The following is a 20,734-nucleotide window of genomic DNA, read 5'->3' on the forward strand; positions in this document are numbered from 1 at the left end:
CCTGACAGGCATGACCAAAGGCCTTGGCAGGTAAGCTTCCCGGGACCACAGTAACCAAAGCCATCTGTTTGTTTGTATCACGGTCTTTTGGGAGAAAATGGATTGACAGCTTGTATAACTTGGCTCAGAACAGACTTGCTGGGGAACAGGGGGACCTGGAGGGGGCAGCTCCCAGGGACAGGACCCCAGGGTACTTGCACAGGGCTGTATCAACTGGAGGCAGGCCTGTTCTCCAAGGAGGGGCTGCCGAAAGCCTGATTATCACAGGCTGGCCCTCTCTATCAGCCCTTTCCATCAGCCTCTGCAGGAGTCAGGAGTTAGCTGAGGCTGCTAAGTGGCCTCCTGCCTCCTCCTGGGCTCCGGAGAAAGGGCGAGGGGTGGGGGGAGGCCGCACCAGCAGTGTGCGCATGGGGTGATTGTCATGGTTACGCTCTGACAAAACAAATGGCTCTGCTTCCTGCAGGCCACCTAAACAGCCATCGAAATGTGGGCATTGATCAAGCTGACCGCCAGGGCAGTGAGCGCTGGGCTTGGGCGCTGGAGCCTGGTCCTGGGCTCCCGCTTCAGCAGCTCTGAGAGCAGGCAGGCAGCCGCTGCGGCAGATATAGGGAGTGTTTGCCGGACACATGTTGCTTCTGGGGCAAGGTAAGGGCCAGCACTGGGCTGTTCTGAGTGGAGTGCAGGGGTTGTGCGTGTGTGCGTATGGTGAGTTGCGTGCCTCTGTGTGAAAGTGTGTGTGTGTGTGTGTGTGTGTCTGTGAGTGTCAGTGTCAGTGTGTGCTCACACTGTGGGGAGGAGCTGAGAATGCTTCAGCATGACAAGTGAGAGAAGGAAACCACATGTTGCTGCTCCTGTCCTAGCCCCTCTTCCTCTCTCTCTCCCTCTCTCTCTCTCTCTCTCTCTCTCTCTCTCTCTCTCTCTCTCTCCTCCCACTACCCCTTCTCTCCGGATGTCTATTTCTCTGTTTTCTGAATGTGTGTATGTGTGTGATTCTCTCTCTCTCTCTCCCTCCCTCTTCCTCTCCCTCCCTCAGCCTCCTATCCCTGCCACCTGTTTCCTCTGTCCCTGCCCTACCACCACCTCCAGTCTGTCTCTGGGCCCCAGGGCAATCCGGAGCACCGCAGGCTTCCCACCCCCAGCTGCCTGTCTCACACCTTCTGAGTGCCCAGCACGACTGTCTCAAAGCCCTCAAAGCCGCTGGGTGAACAAGCGCACCCGCCTCTCTGAGCCCCACGTCCCTGGGCTCCTGCCAGGTAAGGGGGCTCTGGGTAGAGGGGTCTGTGCTGTGAAATGCGGCAGGGGGAGGGGACCAGGCGCGGGACACAGCTGGCGACTGCTGACACATCAAGCCCCCTGCGGGAAGTCCCTTCATCACGTCTCCTGCAGCAACCCCAACAGATCCATTCTGGTGCTCGCCGCCCAGGCAGACAGGCTTGGGGTGGGGGGAAACCAGAACCTTTCTCCTCTCCTCTGCCTGCTAGAAAGAGCAACAGGCACCTGTCTGCCTGCTCCATCCCCACTCCCTTATAGCTCTCTTGGTCTCTATCTCTTATCTCTCTGTCACTGTCACTCTCCTTGTCTCTCTTCTTTGTCTCTCTTCTCTCTCCCCTCCCTCCTCGCCCTCTGCCCGCCCCCACTCTCTCTGTCAGCAGGCAGAGCCCTTTCCTCACTTTTTCCTTTGGGACATAAGCCTGTTTCCTGTCTTTGCCCATGTGAACCCAGCCAGATCACGGGACCTGGGCAGAGGCCAAAGGGCTCTGGGGAAACGCAGTTCTCCTGAGTGGAGGGTTCAAGGGCAACAGGCCTTGGCATTGGCTGGGTTGGGAAGAGATGTGTGTGTACATCTGATGTCTGTGAGGACGTGAGGTGTGTGGGGCATATGTGTATAGAGGGTGTCCCTGGAGGGCAGTGACATGTACAAATAAGCCACAGGAGTAGGTGAGAAGATCTATGGCTTCTGTGTATATATATGCATGTGTACCTGTTCGGGCGCGCTTATGTGGGATGCCCTTTATCCCTTGGCACTCAGATATTTAAGAGTGCAGGTGTGTTCAGGAGCACGCATGTGTAAATGTGTGCATATGGTTGTGCTTGTACAGGGGATTATGGGTTGAACCTGCCCCAGCGGTTGCTGGGTAGGATCCCCACAGCCTGTCATGTGACAGCAGTGCACTCACCACTCAGCCTTGGCTAGAAGCCATCTCCAGGGGTTGGGCCATTTCCCAGACCAGGTGATGGTCCAGGGCTCAAGGAATGTTGGGCACCGCGCTCTTGTGGGTGACCTACAAACCCCACTGCCTTTCTGGCATGAGTCAGACCAAGGCTCCTAGCCTGGGGATGATTCAGATTCTGAGTATCCTCCCCAGCCTTATCTTGGGGAGTTGAAGAAGTCAGGGCCCCATGAACTCCCAGGTAGTGTGACAACCAGCCCCAGATTTGGGCCAGGTGATAGTCTCAGAAAGTGCTCCAGCCATTGGCTACCAGATCGATGGTAAAGTTATTGGGTTGGGTTGACACGGGTGCCCTGTTCAGAGGGGCTGAGATGCCCACTTGGATCCTCAAGTAACCTGGCCACCCCTGGTCCCAGATGGAAGAATCTCTGTGCCCTTCCCTGCAGCCTCTGCTGCTGTTTCCAGTAAGTCCCTTCCCTGGCTGGCTGGCCTCTCGGTACCAGACAAATGATGCTGAGACCATGGGCCCATGGTAGGCCAGCTCCATGGTGAGAAGGGGTTCATTTGGGAAGAGGGGCAGTGAGAGGTCAGAACTTAGCTATGAGCTCCCATTCAGGTTCAAGCTGTCTTCTCTGCTGGGTGCTTGGGTTTCTCTGTGCACCTCCTTGCTCGTTTACCCTAAATACAGAGCCTTGTGTAACCACTGGCCAAGCTACACAGACCTCCGTTTCTCCTGGTGTCACAGGCATTTCCACTCCAGCCAGAGTAGGAAGGGGATTTGGCCATGCCAAACTGAGGTCAACAGACATCCCCGTGGACACTGGGAACAGTTCATGGAACAGTGGGTAAAGCACGGCTCCAGGTCACCAGGGGCGCACCAATCCTCTCATCCTGTTAACTCCCTTTCAGTGAAGGTGACTGCCTCAGGGAGTGTTTCTCTACCAACACTTCTGATGTGCTCACTCAGCGTTGTGGCCCATGCAGGAAACCCTCTGGGTTCCTGGATTCCTTAGGGAGAGGGAAGTAGGACCAGGGGTGCTCAGTGTGGAGCTAAGAAGGCTTCCAGAAAGAGGTGGTATTGGTGTGGGGGCTTGGAAGGAGTGATGAATGGATAGATGTCTCCTATTCAGACAAATTAGGAGGGGCAAGGAAGGGCTTCAAATGTGACTGGGGAGGAGCACAGGCAGGGCTGGGAGGTTTTAGCTGACTAGTGCCAAATGACTCAATTTGAATGAACAGACAGAATAGGGTGGAAAGAGAAAAGGAATGAAGCCTTCCAGTTCCTGGGTGCCACTTGATGCCAGGCAGAGCTAGGTATTGGATCTTGGTTCCCAAAGAGCTTGTGGTATCAGGTAGAGAGGGCGTCATAATCAACTTTCCAACCTTATGTCAACCAGTGCCCATGGGAAGTGTTCTTAGATTTGAGATCTTTGAGCCACTCACAAGGCAAGTGGCAAGGGACCCAGAAGGTCTGAGGGACTCAGGCAAGGGCTCTGCTGCAGGTGCACATTCATGAATCACCTGCTCATGCGTTGGAGCAGCTGAGCAGAAAACCCTCACACAGAGTGCAGAGTTGGCCATGGAGGAAGACCTGAGCCTGGGCCTTGAGGAAGTTTCACCTCCAGGATCCCTGTCTCACTGCAGTCCTGGCCCTGAGGATGAGTCCACCAAACGACAGGAAATGGACAGCTGGACTGGTGCCGAGTTTACCCCCTGCCTTGTTTGTCCCCCTCACCAAGGACCATTCCCCTGGTGTTTAGTTGAACCCCCACTTTACATGTGATGAAAGGGAGTCTTGCATGTCCCATGTCTTGGAGACTTATGGGCGCAGAGGAAACAGCAGACCTTTATCACCAGGAATGAAGCCAAAGGTGGGAGGATGCTCCTATACTTCCTGAGCATGTGCTGCAGGCCTGGTGTATGAAGAAATGGCAAAGGGAAGGGCCTTCACGCTCCCTCTAGAGACATTAGGACCACTCCATGGATGGCAAGTGGTGCAGCAGAATACAGCTGAGTGAATCTCTATCCTGGGAGCTCAGAGGAAGGACTAGGACAGGCTTCATGGAGGAGGTGGGACTTAGAGGGACCCAAAGAAGATAGGGAGGTTTAGAAACATAAGGCTGGGATGAGGGATGAGCATCAACCTCAGGAGGAAGTTGGGATTCACTGGGGGTCGGGGAAAGAGGGAATGTTCTGGCTTGTCTGGGACATAGGGTAAGAGTGGAATCACTAGGGAGCTGCACTTGTCAGGAAGGAGTCAGACGAAGGCTTCTGACATTCCTGGGTCAGAAGACATCAGGACCCCAGGAAGAAAGTAACAATCCTAAGGAATTGAAATTTCACCTTTCAACTCCTCACTGTGGTCTAGAAGGATCCCAGTCCCATCTCCTTTGCTAGGCGATGGGCTGGGATTGTTCCTGGGAGTCCCATGAGGATCTCAGTACAAAGCCCTTACCCTTTCCTGTTACCACACTGGGGGCCAAACAGCTGGGCAGGAAACCTGTAAGAGTTTCCTTCATGGGATCACTCTGGAGACAAACAGTCATGGGGGGACTGAGCAGGGACCTGGAACAGGTGATCCCAACACAACCTGAAATGGGGTCATGGGTAGGAGCAGCTGCAGAGCAAGGATGAGTCTACCTGGTTTACCTTCGTATCTCTTCTTTGTTTGTTCGAAGAGGGGGTCTGCCTAATCAATATCTGAGGCTGCAGGGCCTTATTTTAAGCCTCCATAATAAAAAGGCGTTAATGAACTGACCATTCATCAAAGTGGTCCGTGCCCAACATCTGTCCTTGTTCAAGCCCAGTGTCAGTTCCCGCCCATCACTCGTCATCTATGAGCACTGGCTGAGCAATGGTTGCTCAGTAGGAGGTGCAGATGACCGTGCAAAGCCACAGGGTTGTGTGGTGGGACTGAATCTTGGGAGGTCTGTGAGATTGAACGAGGCCAATCAAAGGAGATGTTAGACACCCCTTCGAATCCCACATCATGTCACAGAGGATCGAGAAGCTGGCACTCAGGCCAGTGCACGACAGAAGACAAGGCAACCGGCAGCCAGTTGTGTTTGTAATAGGGAAGTTTGATTTCGGTGGGGTCACAGTGAAATCTGAAACTAAAAGTCTTTTCATTTTTGAAAATAAAATCCCAGTTAAAATTTTGTTCTTCGCCATTTCCTGTGAAATTGGTGTCCGTGTTTTAAGTGGATTCACTTGGAGGGTCCTTTATTGGGTCCAGCTGATAGTCAGAGTTTAATGTTGGTAGTTTCGATGACAGCAGAGCCTCTTCTGTACACTGTTTCCTTTCAAGTCTCTTGCTTCTGCATTGCCCACCTCAAAGCAGGTTATTAATTCATTTATTCCATATTTGGCGAGCACCCGCTGATTGCCAAGCACTCTCCTAAGCACTGCAGGCACAATTGCTGATAAAATATATAAAAATATCTCCCCTCACAGAGCTTCTATTCTAGTGGGCTCCTTTGGCCTAATCTCCCCCTCTTCTGTCTCTTACTCTCTTCCCAATATTATGGCTTCTGTCCTTGAGACCATCATTTTAGCTCAGAGACCCAAACATCCATGGCTCCACTAGTCGAGTGTGATTATGCTGCCGGAACAAGCCATAATTTATTAATCTCTGCTCATGCCTCACGTCCAAAGCAGGTCCCACAAGTCGGCATCTAAAGCTAGATCCAGGTTAAGAGACACTCCTTTGTGAACATGTGCTTTCGTGCGCACTGAAGCAGGAAACAGGACAAGGCAGGCACACGCTGGCTTGTAAAGCTTCCACCGGAAGTGAAACACTTCCCTTCTGCACATTTTACTGGCTGAAGCTGGATACTCACCAGGCCTTCACAGGAATAGGGATAAGCAGCCAGCCTGGAGGAGCAGAACCCAGGAGACTTGCCCCAAAGCATAGGGATTATATGCCGGCTAATCAGGAGGGGGACATTGAAATCTTTATCTGAAAACCAACAGGAAATAGGGGAGAAAGGAAAGATTGTTTTCGGTAAAATCCCTTCGAAAATCTAAGCCTCCAACTCTGGTCCCCGTCACCCAGCTCTGAGCTGCAGATCACAATACCTTGAGGCCAACAGCATTGGCGTTTGTGTCTCTCGAGTCCCAGCTTGGCAGAGCAGCAGATCAGTTTTGACAGAAAGTGCTCTACCCTAAGAGCTCCAACCCTCTCACCTTACTTCCCCTGAGTCCCAGTCTTCTGGTCATTAAAATGGAGATAATAGTTTTATTTTGCCCCACTCGGAGTACTAGTTGATTCACAAAAGTGCTTTGGCTATAAATTGCTTTGTATGAGGCATCGATGATCATTGCTATTATTACCTTCAAGACTCAGTAGTGGATTTGAAACCATTTGCTTGTCAGGGACTAGCACTCTCCCACGATTTTTAACCCTATCATTTTCAGTTCTCTGAATTATTGAAAACTCTCCATTTCAGAGACTCTTCCCCGGCCTTCCGGGAGGCTTGGGTTTGGCCAGCTCTGCCTTCCCATTTTCCCAACACAGGAAAGGGCCTCCTTGTCCCTTTTATCAGTCACCCGACACTGTGGAAAGTGCCTGCTGCTCTTTCTTTGTTTCTCCCCAGTGATGCTATGTTACACGCTATGCAGATCAAAAAACCGAGGCTCAGCAGAGGGAAGCCACTTGTCCACGTGCCCAAATCAGAGTCTGGCTTCAAGCCTAATTCTGCTGGGACTCCAGAGTCAGAGCTCTTGCTGCTCAGGCTGAAGGGAGGGTGCTCTGCAGCTGCCTCTTCTTGCCCCTGTCTGCTTTAGTTTTTGTTGCTGACAACCCCGATTTGTGCCTGGGACTCTCTAGGAGATGACTGTTCTTTGCGTGTATGGGTAAGGGATAATGTTGCTATGGATTTTGTACAGCACAGAGATAAACACAGCATGACACTGCCAGGACTCCAGTCCCAGACCATCACTTACTGGCTTTCTGACCTTGGGCAGTTTTCTTAGTGTGCCTTGTGTTCACTTGAATCATCTGTTTGAAATAAAATGCTTGCCTGAGGTTCTGAGGAATCAGAGGGATAATCTATATAATTGCTTAACACAGTGCCTGACTCAACCATCAAGCCAGTTCAGAGTGTCAGGAGGCTCTAAATCCTAAAATGCTATCTCTGTAACCCGGCTTGGTAGCAGGACACTGCACTCAACGCAGCTTCTCCACTGGCCTCCTTCTTATTAGCCTTCAGCTGGCTCTGTACCAGCCAGGGGCACTGCAGACCCCATCTTGCAGACCCTGCAAGATGGGCCCCATGAGATCCATTTTGAGGCCTCTCAGTGTGTCCACCGTGTTGCCTTCGCCCCTTTGATCTGAATGTCCCCCAGCAGAGATCGCTGCTAATGTGCTAGCTCTGCAGGATGTGCAGCCGCAGTGCTGATCGTGAGCTCTCCTGGAAACTCCCTCACCCACCTCTGCAGTGCAGTACAAGGACAGGAGCCAGGGGTGCGGAAGTCTGGGGGTCACTGCAGCCAGATTCAAGGGGAAAAGCCTCTGCGTAAAACTGAGCTGGCTTCTGGTACACGAAGGGGCCTTGGCTGCAGGGAGCAGGGATCAGAGGAACACGGTCCACGGCCAGGTTCTGGGGCCACATTCTCTACCACCACTTAGCTGTGTGACCTTGAAACTGACTTAACCTCTGTGGATCTTGGTTTCTTCCCCTGTTAAAGTGGGGTGATCTGCCTTACAGAGTCTTCATGGGATCTAAATAAGTGAATGCCCCTTGGCCCTCCAGAAATAGCACCCCTGCCGGGGGTAGACTAAGGAGTCAACGCTGGGCCCCCTTAAAATGGGTGGGAGCTGGGGACAGCGGTTCAGGGCTGCATTGGGGGCAAGGTGTGGGATTCATTTCCCAAGTACACCACTTCCCGTAATTAGATAAAGACTCTGGGGCCCAGGCACAGTTGGGGATCACCCTCTCTAGGTCACTACTCAGTCACTCATTCAGCAAATAAGAGTCAAGGGGATTTTTGAGACTCGTGGTTAGAAGCTCTATCCCCAAAGCCAGAGTCCATATCCCAGCTTGACCACTGAAAAGCATATCGCCTTGGGCAAGGGACATAAGCACTGGTGGCCTTATTTCCTCATCTACATGGGGGTCATAGTCATAGGGTTGTTCTGAGATTGCCTGAGCTCATTCACGATAAGCAATTAGGACAATGCCCGGCATATAGTAATTGCTCAGTATGCATTCGCTGGGTTTTGTTTTTTGGGGGAGTGGCGGGATTAAATGTTCCTGGAACTGTTCCACATGCCAGGGAATAGAACAAGTGACCAGAACCACCTTTGGTTCCTGCCCTTGGGATTACACCTTCGGGGGTGCTGGGCACACGCAGACACTGATCACAACCCACCAATCATTATGTCCCACCTGCTGTGCTGTGTGCCAAGCCCAAGAGGAGTAATAATGGCAGTACATGTGACAACAGGGTCCCAGTTTGGGGTCCACACAGAGTGAGTGGCAGAGTTGAAGCTCAGACCTAGGGATCTTAATTTCTGGTCCAGTCCCCAACCATAAGTCTCCGCCACCCCATGGCTTCTGTGTGCCATGTGAGGGGATATAATGTGGCCGGAGGGGGGCAGCCTCACATCTTGGTGCAAACTTATCTGTGACCTCAGAGAAGAGCTAAGACAATGGATATGTTTTTCTGCCAATACCTGGGCTCCATCCCTAGGGCAGATCTGAGGCTTATGGGTGGCAATGGCCATCTGGGTAAGTGCCAAAAACTCATCTGCCCAGATAGAGTCTAAGCAGGTGCGATAGGAAGACCAGGAGGACATCCTGAGGAGAAAAGGCAGTTAAGCAAGGACCAGAAACTGTGGTGGGCATGCTCCATCTGGCATCTCCCCTGGAATCCTCACGATAACCCTAAGAATTGCCTTTCATTGCCCAGAGGGTGAAACCAAGTTTCAAAGGCTGTCTCCTTGGGAAGCTTTGAACAAGAGGGAGAAAGACGGGTCCCAGGAACAGAAATCAGCTCCCTCGTCTGTCATTTCTCCACAAAGAGGTATCTGGGAGGCCACGGGTCAAGGGCCCTTCTTTACTTCCCTGAGTCCCTCCGTACAGAAGGGCAGTTCTGGAGAGCTGATCCCAAAGAGCCCTGCTCTGCTCTATCACCCTGAATGCAGGAATGAGCTGAGAGGCAGACGGGGCTGGATGCCGGATAGGAAATCCATGCAGTGCCTTTCGATGACCACAGGGATGCTGGGATCTCTGCAGGGTGAGCTCACCTTCAAATGTGCTCCTGGGGAGGTGATGTGCACTGAATTTGTGCAAATGAAATCCAATTCTCAGAATGACAGGAGGCTCATTTCAGTGGCCAGAAGCTCCAGCATGGGCCCTCACTGGACCCACTGGGAAGAGGCGTCGGCCCACCTGCCAGCCAGCACCATTCGTGTGTAGTTGAACCATCCCTCCCTGACCTGGTAAGGATCTGCGAAGGCCCCTGCAGACAGCTTTCCAGTTTAGATGTGCACATTTCTCCCTCCCTCAGCAGGACCAGATCCAGCCTCTGATCTGGAAACCTCAGAAACCGTGGGCAGCTGGACCTCAGCCTCCTTGGTGCCATCTGTCCTAGCCATGGCACTGCCCAGGCTCCAGGCTCTCGGGCACCATGAGGACACCAAGCCCTGGGAAGCCTGGAACTCTCTGACCTGACTATTATTCCACCCCAAAAGAAGCTGACAGCTACCTCTGGGATGGAATCCTACAGGCTTTGGGCTGGAAGAGAGGGATTTCCCACTATTTGGTTTTTTTAATGGGCCCATAGCCAAGGCCTCTTTCCACTCTTGGACATTTCATCCTATTAATTTACTCACTCGTTCATTCAATATCAGAGCGCATGCCAGCCACTCGCTGCTGGGCATCAAGTATGGGCCTGATGCTGGGAAGAGAAGCAGAGTCCTTGCCTCAACTTTTGGAGAGTAATAGCTCTTGGCCAGGTTGGGAATAGAAGACAATATGAGGGCATCTTGTTCCCTGCTGTGGACCAGGCCTAGCACAACATATGCAGCACTGTATTTATTCCATACCCATCTGTGGGCTGCACACACGACACACGGGCCACACTGGCTCTGGCAGCTGGGGGCGGTGTTATGCAGTGCAAGACCCTGAGGAGGTTTCACAAAGGTGGTGGCCTTTGAGCTGGACCTCAATGGTGTGATTTCTTCCAGGGGAGGCAGCACCACTAAAAGCCACCAGAATCTGCAGAAGTAGTTTAGAGGAATACATGTCAAGAGACCTTGACTGAGATCAGTAGGATGGGACTGGGGTCAGAAGCATGGATTTGTCATCCACACTGGCTGGATGTGGGATTGCAGTGGGTACATTTGGAGGAAGGAGACAATAATGTGAGATCCCAGAGTTCTAGAAACTTGAATGGGTCAAGCCAGATCCAGGAGACCCAGCAACTGTCCCACTCAAATGAGAGTGTTGGTGATTGGTGGAGTCTCTTGGTGGGGCTTGGGTTCCCGTGGGGCTATGAGAGCATGGATTTTATAGAGGGACAGGAGATGCGGAGGACAGAGACTCACCCAGCCAGAGGTGAGTTGGGCGAGGGCTCACTCTGAGTCTAGTCCAGGTCTGACTGTGCCCACTCAGCCAAAGCACCTCAACCCTTTGGAGCAGGACAGAGGTTGGGGGAGTCTGGCCAGGGTGAAGGTGAGGGGCTTCCAGAATGGCTTTCCAGGTGGAGGGAGCAGAGCTGCCATGCTGTGTCTGGGACAGCAGTGAACTGGGGTTGCAAAGGGTTAGGGTAGATTTCGGCTCTAAGACCAGAAGCAGAGTCAAAGAGGTCGCTGAGGGCCTTGCCTGGGCACAGGCCAGGAACATCTCTGGCTCTGCAGGTCTGGAAGGAGCTAAGGCAGCCCTACAGGACACGAAACTTGTCTGAAGCCACACATCACATAGGCCACAAAGTACGGAAGAGCAATGGGGCAAACTACTCTGGAGGTGGCTGTCCAGAACTCCAGTCCCAGGCAGGACCCTGGAGACCACTCCACCGCTCCACCAGTTCCTGCCCTTCCAATTTCTATCTGAAAAGCAGATATACCCTTGACAAGGGGAGCCAGAGGGCCCCTCTTCTTGACCCCAGAGGTCCTGACATAGGCTTTCCCCTTCTGCTGTGTTGGCTGAGGACCAGCAGGCCCTAGGACTTGTCTCCCTGCTGCCCTCCTGCACATCCTGGCCTCCCTGGCACTCAGCACACACTGGGAAGAGAAGGAACAGGCTTTGGAGATGAGGGTGTTCCCATCGGTGTGGTCAGCGGCAGGCTGTGTGTAGCACTGGGTCTGATTTCCGCTCTGAACTTGGAAAGTGGTGGGAGGAGCGAGCACTGGGGAGAACCTGGCAGGTGCCCCCTAGAGTCCCTGTGCAGAAGCTGGGACACAAAAGAGGAAGTGCACCCAGGGGCCTTACAGAGTTCACTGCCCCACAGGGGGACCCGTAACATAGGTGGCCCCTGTGCCTCAATGTGCAGGATGTGATGACAGACGAGGGCCTATGGGCTGAGGAACTCTGGAAGAAGTAACATCTGATAGACAGGGATATCAAGGAAGAGTTCATGGAGGAGGTGACGGGAGAAGTGGACCTTGAATAATGGGTAGGACTTTGAAAGGCAGAGAAAGGAACAATGATTAGCCTGAAATAGCAGGCAGGACATCTGTTCGGGGCATGATGAAAAGGTCAGAAGGTCTGCAGGAAAGGGAACTTGGAGAACAAGGCAAGAAGTGACACACACAGAGACAGAGATCCAATGGGAAGAACCTCAGAAGCCATGCCAGGGACAAAAGCAACAGAAGCCATTAAGGTCAGGGAGAATATGTGTATAGAGTATGTGTGCACACACAGGATCGGGTACATGTGTGTGGGTGATGACAGGGAGGACCAGAAGGAAAGCAGCTTGGAGGCTTGAAGACCAGTGAGGAGAGAGTAGAAATGGTCCAGGCAAGAGCAGTGATATGATGAGAAGGGAGGATTTCCAGACACACACTGAGGCCTGGGAAGTCTCAACACAGGATGGAGCACAGCCTCACAAGCAAGCACATGGGCTCTAGGGTCCTTCTAATTGTGTTCAACTCCCAACCCCATCACTGACTTCCTATGTGGCTGTGGGAAAATTCCTTCCTCTCTTTGGGGCCTGGTGGGTTCATTTGTAGAAGAAGGATCGTTGTGAATCCCAGCACTTGGCGGGCTCAGGGTTAAGGCGGGAGGAGCACACGTTTGAGGCCAGCTTGAGCTACATGGTAAGTTTAAGGCCAGCCTGGGCAAGACCTTGTCTATAAATAAATAAACAAATAAATAATCAGGAGTCCTTACCTCTAAGAGATGTTGCAAAATTGGACAGGGGAAGCAGTTGAAGTGGGATTTCGTCCCTTCAGCAAATACCTACTGAGCGTCTGCATGCTGCCTGCCACTGTTCTGTGGGTAGCAGACCCGGAAGTAATAAACCGGAACAAAATCCCTGCCCTCAGACCCGGAAGTAATAAACCGGAACAAAATCCCTGCCCTCAAGGAGTCATGCTCTAGAGGGTGGGGAGATACATCAAACAAGGTGAATACACAAAATAGACATTATGCAAAATAGTGATGATAAGAGCTAAGAAATAAAATGGTGGGAGAGTGGTGACTCTAGAGTTTCAGAGGTAGACCAGTCGTCAACAAGATCTGAAGTTCAAGGCATAAGAGCAGAAGGGCTAGAAAGAAGCAAAAGAACCGCTATGCAGGGTGTCAGGGAGCTGATGCTCTGCCTCATAGATGCCAACAGCAGCCTGATGATAGAAGGGCCTGGGAGCAGAGAGAGCCATGGGCCAGGTGCCAGGTGTGCGTGGAAAGCAAGGTGTGGTATCTAGAAGAGCCGGTGCAAAACACCCAAGGCGAAGCTCTAAGGCTAAGACGTCCAGGAGAGGTCAGGAAGAAGCCAGGGGCTCTGTGAGCCCCTCCTTCCTCCTGGAGTCCAGGGACATGGGAGATTCCGGGGATTTGAGCCACAGGGCCACACCCCTGGATCTTTGTCTCAGGATTGCTCTGGCTGCTCCGTTGTTGCTGGAGGGAGACATGGGGTGGCCATGCTGAAGGTGACTAGAAAGGGTCTGATTCTGAGCCTGTGATTTCCTTTACTGTCTGTCTCTTCCGCCAGTTTCCCTACTCACACTTGCCTTGTTCCCACTGCGTCTCAAGCACCAAGTGTCCTTCAGTGTCCTTGGGGGTGGTTGACATCATTCCTTTCACTTCGCTTTAACAAATATTTACCAAGCCAGGCATAAATACAAACAATGCTCTGTCCAGAAAGGCAGCAATCCTTTGAGAATCAAGACTTCTGGGCCATCGGGAGACAGTCTTGGCGCTTAGCAGACATGCTGGGGACCTCGGGTGAGCTGTGCAGAGAGGATTTCAGTGTTCACATTCAGCCCAACAGTTCACCAAAGAGACACAACCCGGGGCCCGAGTCATCTGGATCTTCCTATGAGCCTCTGGGAGAATATGAAATGGGACCCGGTTTACAACTTAGGATACCCACTTCTTTTTCATATTTCTTCTTTTAAACATTTTCTTATATGTGTGTGTGATACATCATAGCCACCTTCATGCTGGAGAATATCGTATCTTGATCGGTTGTACTCATTTCTCCCCAGCCTCCCCGCTCCTTCCTTCCCCAAATCCCCTTCCCATCTCTACAGAGTCTGTCTTCCTGTTTGCTGCCACTTCTCTCTGATTTGGCTCTCTACATTACTTATATTTTGGATTTCTCATATTGTGTATCTAGGCTCCTTTCTCTTTACCCATTCATACATCGATGGCCACATAGACCCCTTCCATAATTTAGCTATTATGAATTGTGCTGTGATGACCCTAAATCTTTCAGGAAGGTATCCAGATGAGGTAGAGCTGGGTCGGGTGGAGTTTCTGGTTTTTGTTTTTTGAGGGATCTCCACACTGATTTCTGTAGTGGACACCCCGCTTCAGTCCCTTTCCAGTCTGTAAGCCCCTCCTTCTCCTCCCACCCCAGCCCCAGCCCCAGCCCCATTTAAGCCCCTTCTTGTTTCCGCTCACCTCTCCAGTCACTTTCCAGATTCCGCATCCTCAAAGCCCAGACATTTTGGCAGACAGGTCGTGTGGAGGCCAGGGAAGGGGTGAGGAAGGGAGTAAGGAAGACAAACACATACAGGATGCTCCTGACACAGTAAGTCACCCACTCACACAAGGCACCATCCCTAGAGCCAGGCCATGGTCTCTCCCATCGACCCAGAGAGACACTGGTGGCTTTATCTCTGCCCCTGGCTGTTTCTTGTGGCCTGATGCCCACTTGAGGACCCAGGTTGGGAAGAACCTGGGGTTGGGGGCTACTGTCAGCATAATTGCTCTCTGCCTCCCACGAGGATGGCCTTGGTCTCCTCCTAGGGAAAGACCTATACAGCCCCAGCTGAACTCATGTGCCCTTCAGATGCCCCAATCTTGCATCCAGAACCAAATCCACCATTTGAAGCTTCGGTGTCCTCATCGGCAGAACACCTTATAAGGCTTTATAAGGGCAAGATGAGACAACGTGACAGTGTACATTTTCCTTATGGTTCCTTGGAGCTACATTTCCCAATTGGTATGCTAGACAGAAGTGAGTCAGTGTGAGAAGGAAGAGGGCAGGAAGGTGGGTAGCGGAAGATACGATGCGCTCAGGAAATGAACTCCGACATCTTGTTCTGTGCCTTGGAGCACGCAGGCTTTGCTTTGGCCACCAGGACCAGAGTCTCCTGAGAGAAGACACTGAGGATCCAGCAGCTCCCTCCTGATTCTCTATCTGCTTCCAGTTATCAGTCAGTCTGGGAGGAGATAAGGCGGCTGAGAACTGTCTGGGCCCCAGCCACAAGGGAGCACATAATTAAAAAGATGCTGCTGGCCTGGTGGGAGGCAGAGGAGCACGCGGGGATCTTAGCAGGGACACGAAGAGGGCCTAGAAGCAAGGAGTTTCTTTCTTAGGTTTTTTTATTTTTTGGTTTTTGTTTTGTTTTGTTTTGGCACCAGGGATCGAACTCAGGTCCTTGCACTTGCAAGGCAAGCACCGGAACCACTGAGTTAAATCCCCTGCCCAAGGAGTTTCTTTCTTTGAGAAAGGGCAGAGTAATTAATACACATTGGGCAGACTTGCAGATGGTTGGCACGAGGCTGCCAGTCCTTGGACGCTTGGCCTGGCTCCTGTATCAGAGCAGAAAACCCAGGAAGAACTTGATCTTGAATTTGTGTTCCACACCCTTTGTGTGACTTTGTTTCTTCCACTTCCCCACCTCCCAAAAGCAGGCAGTACATTCAGGACAGAAACTCAGCTCTAGCAGCCGGGTGTCTGAGGACACTGGGCACAAGTGGCCCGGCACCCCTGCAGAGGGAGCCCAGGTTGACACTGAAGGATGAGGGGAGTGTAATGGATAAAAAGCAGGTGTGAAAGGGGAAGGGTGTGGGAGGTGAAGAGAGGGCAGGGGAAGCAGGAAAAAATAAGAACCAAGGTAAGTCATGTAAAGTTACAAGATCCCAGTGATGAATGTAACTGTGTTGTGTACCTAAACTGCTCCAATAAACTTATGGGGGGAAAAAAGCAGGTGCGAGACGAGTCTTCCAGGTAGACTCACAAGCCCAGGGGTGTAGAGAGCAGGATGCACTGAGGAAGGGAAGCTTCCAAGAGTGATTGCAGTGATGATGCTGTGGGTACAACAAAGGGTGACCACACAAGGCCACTTGAGGGCTTTAGTCTGTGTCCAAAAACCAGTGGGAAGCCGCCAGGGGTGAGGGGTGGCAGAGATGCGTCCACTCTGTTTTGGAATATCCCTTCTGGTCACTGGGTGGGAAAGAAACCTCAGCTTGGAAAAGCAGATCCAAGAGATCAAAAGGAGCCGAGGTCCAGGTGGAGACGGAGGTCAGAAAAGGACAAATGGGGATGGATGCAGGAGCCGCTTCAGAGCGCGGTCACAAGCCCAGGGGAAGGGTAGGGTACGGGGAGTGCTGAGAGTGGCAGGAAGGGTGCACCTGGAGGGTAGGGCTGCCCGCACTCTGATGTGCCTACAATACCCAGTGAAGGCTCCCGGGTGAGCCGCGCCAGGGCTCTGGCTTGGCAGAAGAAAAGCTGAGGGTTAGGTATCGTGGGACTCGCAAAGGGGTGAGGCAGGAGCCCATCCTAGCACAGACTGCGGGAAGATGTCCTGGTTGGCCAGGAAGCTACTTCGGCTCTATCCCTGTGAGTGAATTCCAGCAGGCCTCGGTTTCTCTCTCTGTGTGTGAAATGGAAAGACAGAATGGCAACTTCTCTCAGGAAATACTGGTAGTGATCTTGGGTTCACTAACTGGGAGGTCCTTCGGGGAAATGGAGAGACCGGTGCTGGGACAACTGTGTTAGAGAGGAGTGAAGGACCTCTCCCCACCACCTGCCTGCCCTGTCTCCTGCAGGCCCTGAAGGCTGAGCAGCCAGTGGGATGCCTGGCCTGTTGAACCGAATCACAGGGGCGGCCCTGCCCCTCACCGCATCGGATGTCACCTCCTTTGTCAGTGGGTACGCCCTGGGCCTGACTGCCTCCCTCACCTATGGCAATCTGGAGGCTCAGCCCTTCCAGGGTAAGAACCCCCACTGGGGCTTCCCCCAGGCTGAGCTGCAGCACACAGACCCATCCCAATACCTACTAGATGACTGGGACTGGGCAAGTCCCAGGACCTCTGAGTCCCAGTTTCCTTACCTGTAAGACAAGAATCCCATCTCTGCCCTGCAGGACTCACAGCCAATAGGAGGCTCAGAATTTGAGCCTGCAGCTCAGCCCCAGCCCCAACCAGCTGTCCCAGCACTTGGGACACGAGGTATGTTCACCCAGCCAGACGGTCAGTGCTGCCCTCTCACCAGGAAGCTTCCCCACGGGAGAGGAGTCAGGACTCAGCCAAAGCCAGGAGACCTAGCCTCAAGCTCTAGCTCCTGTGTCCTTGGGGAGCCCTGGTCCCCCTGAAGTCAGGATGCTCAGCCTGTCCAGATGCCAGGGGATGCGGGAACGGAGGATGAGATAATGCTGGAGGAAGGGCAGCAGGGACCAAATGACTGCCTGTGAATATAAATCGTCAGTGTGGGGCCATCAGGGTGTGAACAGCAGATGGCCGGCCAGGATCCTTTGTAAATCAGCGGCTTCTCATTCCCTGAAGAAGGGCATGACAGAAGGCTGGCCAAAGACGGCTGACTGCGGCTAGGATTCCCTTCTCCTTCACAGTGATGGGGTCTTCGGACCACTAAACACCCTCCAATCCCCCACCCCATTGAGGACTGCCCTGGGGGCCGATCCTGTCTGAAGGGAACCTTCAGAGAGACTTTCTTCCCCTCAGAGATCTGGGCAGAGCAGGTGGCCCATTCCTCTGAGTGAGGGAATCTAGAGGAGGAGACTCACAAGGCCTGGACAACTTCAACACAGCTCTGTCTTCCAACACAGGAGGAGCAAGGGCTCCCTCCCATTTTATAGATGAGGAGCCTGAGACTCAGAGACAAGAAGTCGAGGTCTGTGGAGGGCTTACCAGGAACCCAGCAAGCTCTGAATCTGCTTTTTAGCAAGATCCCCCGGTGATAAATATGCACTTACATTTTGAGAAGCCCCGAGATATAAAAAGTATGGCACACACGCCGTATGGGACAGATAGCTTAAAACATGGTGGCTATTGTTTTGTCACTGTTGCTATTTAGATTCTCGTGACAGCCCATCTCACAGATGGGGCTGAGGTTTAGAGAAGCTATGTCTTGGCCAAGGTCATGCGGCTGGGATACTGGACAGGCCCTGGATTTGGACCATAGTTTATGTTCTCTAAGGGCTGAGTCCCATCCATCATGCAGGTCAAGGGCTCGGGTTCTTTTCCAGGAGTAGGGTGTGCGGGCCAGGGCTGGGCACCCTGCAATGCTGGACCCCCTCCCACAGGCCTCTTCGTGTATCCACTGGATGAGTACACCACGGTGATTGGCTTTGAGGCAGTCATCGCCGGCCGCATTGTGAAGGTACAGATCAAGGACAAAGCCAAGCTAGACAGCAGCCACCTGGATGCATCCTGTACCCCATCTTCGACTCTCACAGGTAGGGAGACCAGAAGGGTCCTAACAGGGGCTGGAGCCTTGTGTGGATGGCAAGGACAGCAGTGGGATGGGCTAGAGACAGCACTGTACCAGACTTAAAATGGGATTCTGTGTGACCCCAGGCCAGTCACGAACTTCTCTGAACCTGGGCTTCCTTATCTGTAAAACAGATCACTGTTTCTGTTTTCACCTCTAAAGTGTGGTGAGGATCAAAGGAGGGCAGGCAACAAAAGGGTTTTTAAGGCATCTCAAGAGAACGGAATAGCAAGTCATTCAGGCTCAGAGGCTGTGGAATGAGTCACCCCAGGATCCCCTCCCTTAGCTTGTTGTGTGCAAGTGGTGTGAGCTTAGATAAGAAATTAACCTCATCTATGAAGGGAATGATTATACACACCCTGTGCTCAACCCAGGCGGAGCCTGCAGAGTGCTCAGCATAGTAAGCACCCAAAGCATGGCTACTGAGTCCTGCTATGGAGGAAACTGAGGCCCAGGGAGAGACAATGACTAGCTCAGGGTCACACAGGATGCTAGTGGCAGAGCTAGGGCTTGGACTCGGACCAAGCATCACACAACATAAGAGATTCTGACCATCGGCTCTAAGATCACAGTGAGGTTTTGTTCACCTAATCATTAAGATGTTCAAGAATCTTTTAATGCACATTCACTTCGTGTCAGGTGCGACGTTCCCCTCCAGTTTTGATTTCTGGTGGCCTGGAAGGACAGGTGGGACATGCTTAGGAGTGACCAAGGCGAGAGGTTGAAAAGAAAGGTCTTGATAACATTAGCGGGGAAAGAGAGGAACAGACTGGAGACCAGGGAAGGTTTCCTGCAGGGGTTGACAGATGGGTAGGAGCGGCTAAGCTGAGATAAAGGAATTAGTCCTTCAGCTAGGAGGAAAGACCAGGGTCAAAATCAAGGATCCCAGAGGTAGGGATGCTTCAGCTGGGTCTGGGGTGGGGAGCAGGGGCTGTGGAAAAGAGATGTGAGCCTCTGTCGAGATGGGAGGGGTTATGGGTCCAAGTTCCCCCTCCCAGCAAGGTACAGTGGAAGGTACACAGGGCTGGAGTCGGGCCCACGTGGATTCAGATCCTGGTCAATGTGTTAGTTATTGATTGGGTAGCTTAGGTAAGTCACGCCTCCCTTCCAGGCCTCAGTTTTGCCATCAGCAAAATGGGGCCACTCAAACCTCCCCCACAGCAAGCTTTGAGGGCATCAGAGACGATGCATGTACAGCCCCTGACACCAGCCTGGCACTTAGGGAACATTCTGCAAGAGGGGGTTTCCACTACCCCTCATTCCTGCGCACCGGGAAAGGTGGCCTTGGATGAGGACTTGGAGCGGGTCCTGTTCGTGGTCAACTTGGGGACCATCACCCCCATGGAGAATGTCACCATCTTCATCAGCACCTCGTCGGAGCTCCAGACACTGCCCAGTGGGGCGGTGAGGGTCCTCCTTCCTGCCATCTGCGCCCCGACGGTGCCTCGATTCTGCACCAAGAGCACTGGCCCCTCCGACCCGCAGGCTCAGGGGTAAGGAGGCCCCGGCAAGGCCAGGGCACGGCCGGGGCAGCAGGGGTGGGTGGGGCTGTGCCTGAGAGCTGCCCCCTTCGGAGTAATGTGCTCCCCTTCTTCGGAGCACTTTAAAATGCCCCCACATCGGTATCGGCAGAAGAGCTAGGGTTTGGTCAGGTGAGGATCAGAATTGCCAGGGCTTCTTTGTAAATTCACTTAGGAGGTATTTTCGGAGCACCTACTGTGTGCTAGACACTTTTCATGACCAACATGGTTTGTGCCGTTTCGGAACTTGGAGGAAGGAAACATTGTCCATTACGCATTTACGCATGAAACTAATTGTTACATACATGAATATATAATTAATTATATAAAAAGCGCATTAAGGAAAAAGTTCTTCTGTCTGAGGATATAAAAGAAGGGTGTCTAAAGACCAGGCCAGCCTTTGCTGACGACTGAAAATGAGGAGGAGGTAGGCACAGAGAGGTGCATTCCTGCATAGGACCGCAGCAGGGACGAAGGCCCTGACCGAGCAAGGGCAGGGCCTCTGACAGGTGGCGTCAATGGTGCTCCAAGGCCTGGGACACCTTTGGCCCTGCCAGGACTTTGTATCTCGCCCCAAAGCAGCCAATTCACAATGGCCCAAGGAGCCATTAAAAGGGTTTCCAGCAGCGCAAGAGGGGAGCATGAAAAGCCTACTAGCAAGACAGTTCCTCTGTACTCTCCCGGTGACGTGGGGGGGGGGGAAAGAGAGAGGACATGGCAAGGCCTTAGAGGCCAGGATGAAGACACCTGGCGCAGAGAAGTGGGTGGCACATGCAGGCCTGACTAGGGAGCACCAGCCCTCGTGTGTCGTCTTCGTGAGCATTGCCAGTGCCTGCCGGCCTGTGGATCTGAAAGGCAGGACCTGAGTGGGTCACAAGAAAGAGCCACAGGAGGCCCCAGCAGCCCACAGCAGGCCTG

The 20,734-nt window shown here is 52.7% G+C and overlaps 1 protein-coding gene across 4 annotated transcripts in view; it reads left to right on the plus strand.

The window, feature by feature from the left end:
• The first annotated feature begins 474 nt into the window (after positions 1-474).
• Positions 475-20,734, plus strand: part of Vwa5b1 (von Willebrand factor A domain containing 5B1) — a 52,989-nt gene continuing 32,729 nt past the window's right edge. For 2 of the 4 annotated variants that reach the window (XM_033767658.1, XM_033767659.1), the window contains exons 1-5: positions 475-645; positions 1,034-1,253; positions 16,616-16,780; positions 18,109-18,261; positions 19,519-19,789. In XM_033767658.1, the coding sequence (XP_033623549.1) occupies positions 16,642-16,780; positions 18,109-18,261; positions 19,519-19,789 (563 nt within the window). In that variant the 5' untranslated portion in view covers positions 475-645; positions 1,034-1,253; positions 16,616-16,641. Of the gene's footprint in view, positions 646-1,033; positions 1,254-9,559; positions 9,616-16,615; positions 16,781-18,108; positions 18,262-19,518; positions 19,790-20,734 lie in introns of those variants that run through there. The other 2 variants (XM_010625784.2, XM_010625785.2) reach the window with 2 other exon arrangements.

Source organism: Fukomys damarensis, unplaced genomic scaffold (genome assembly GCF_012274545.1).
Source record: "Fukomys damarensis isolate Sample0158 unplaced genomic scaffold, DMR_v1.0_HiC HiC_scaffold_23, whole genome shotgun sequence".
NCBI lineage: Eukaryota > Metazoa > Chordata > Mammalia > Rodentia > Bathyergidae > Fukomys > Fukomys damarensis.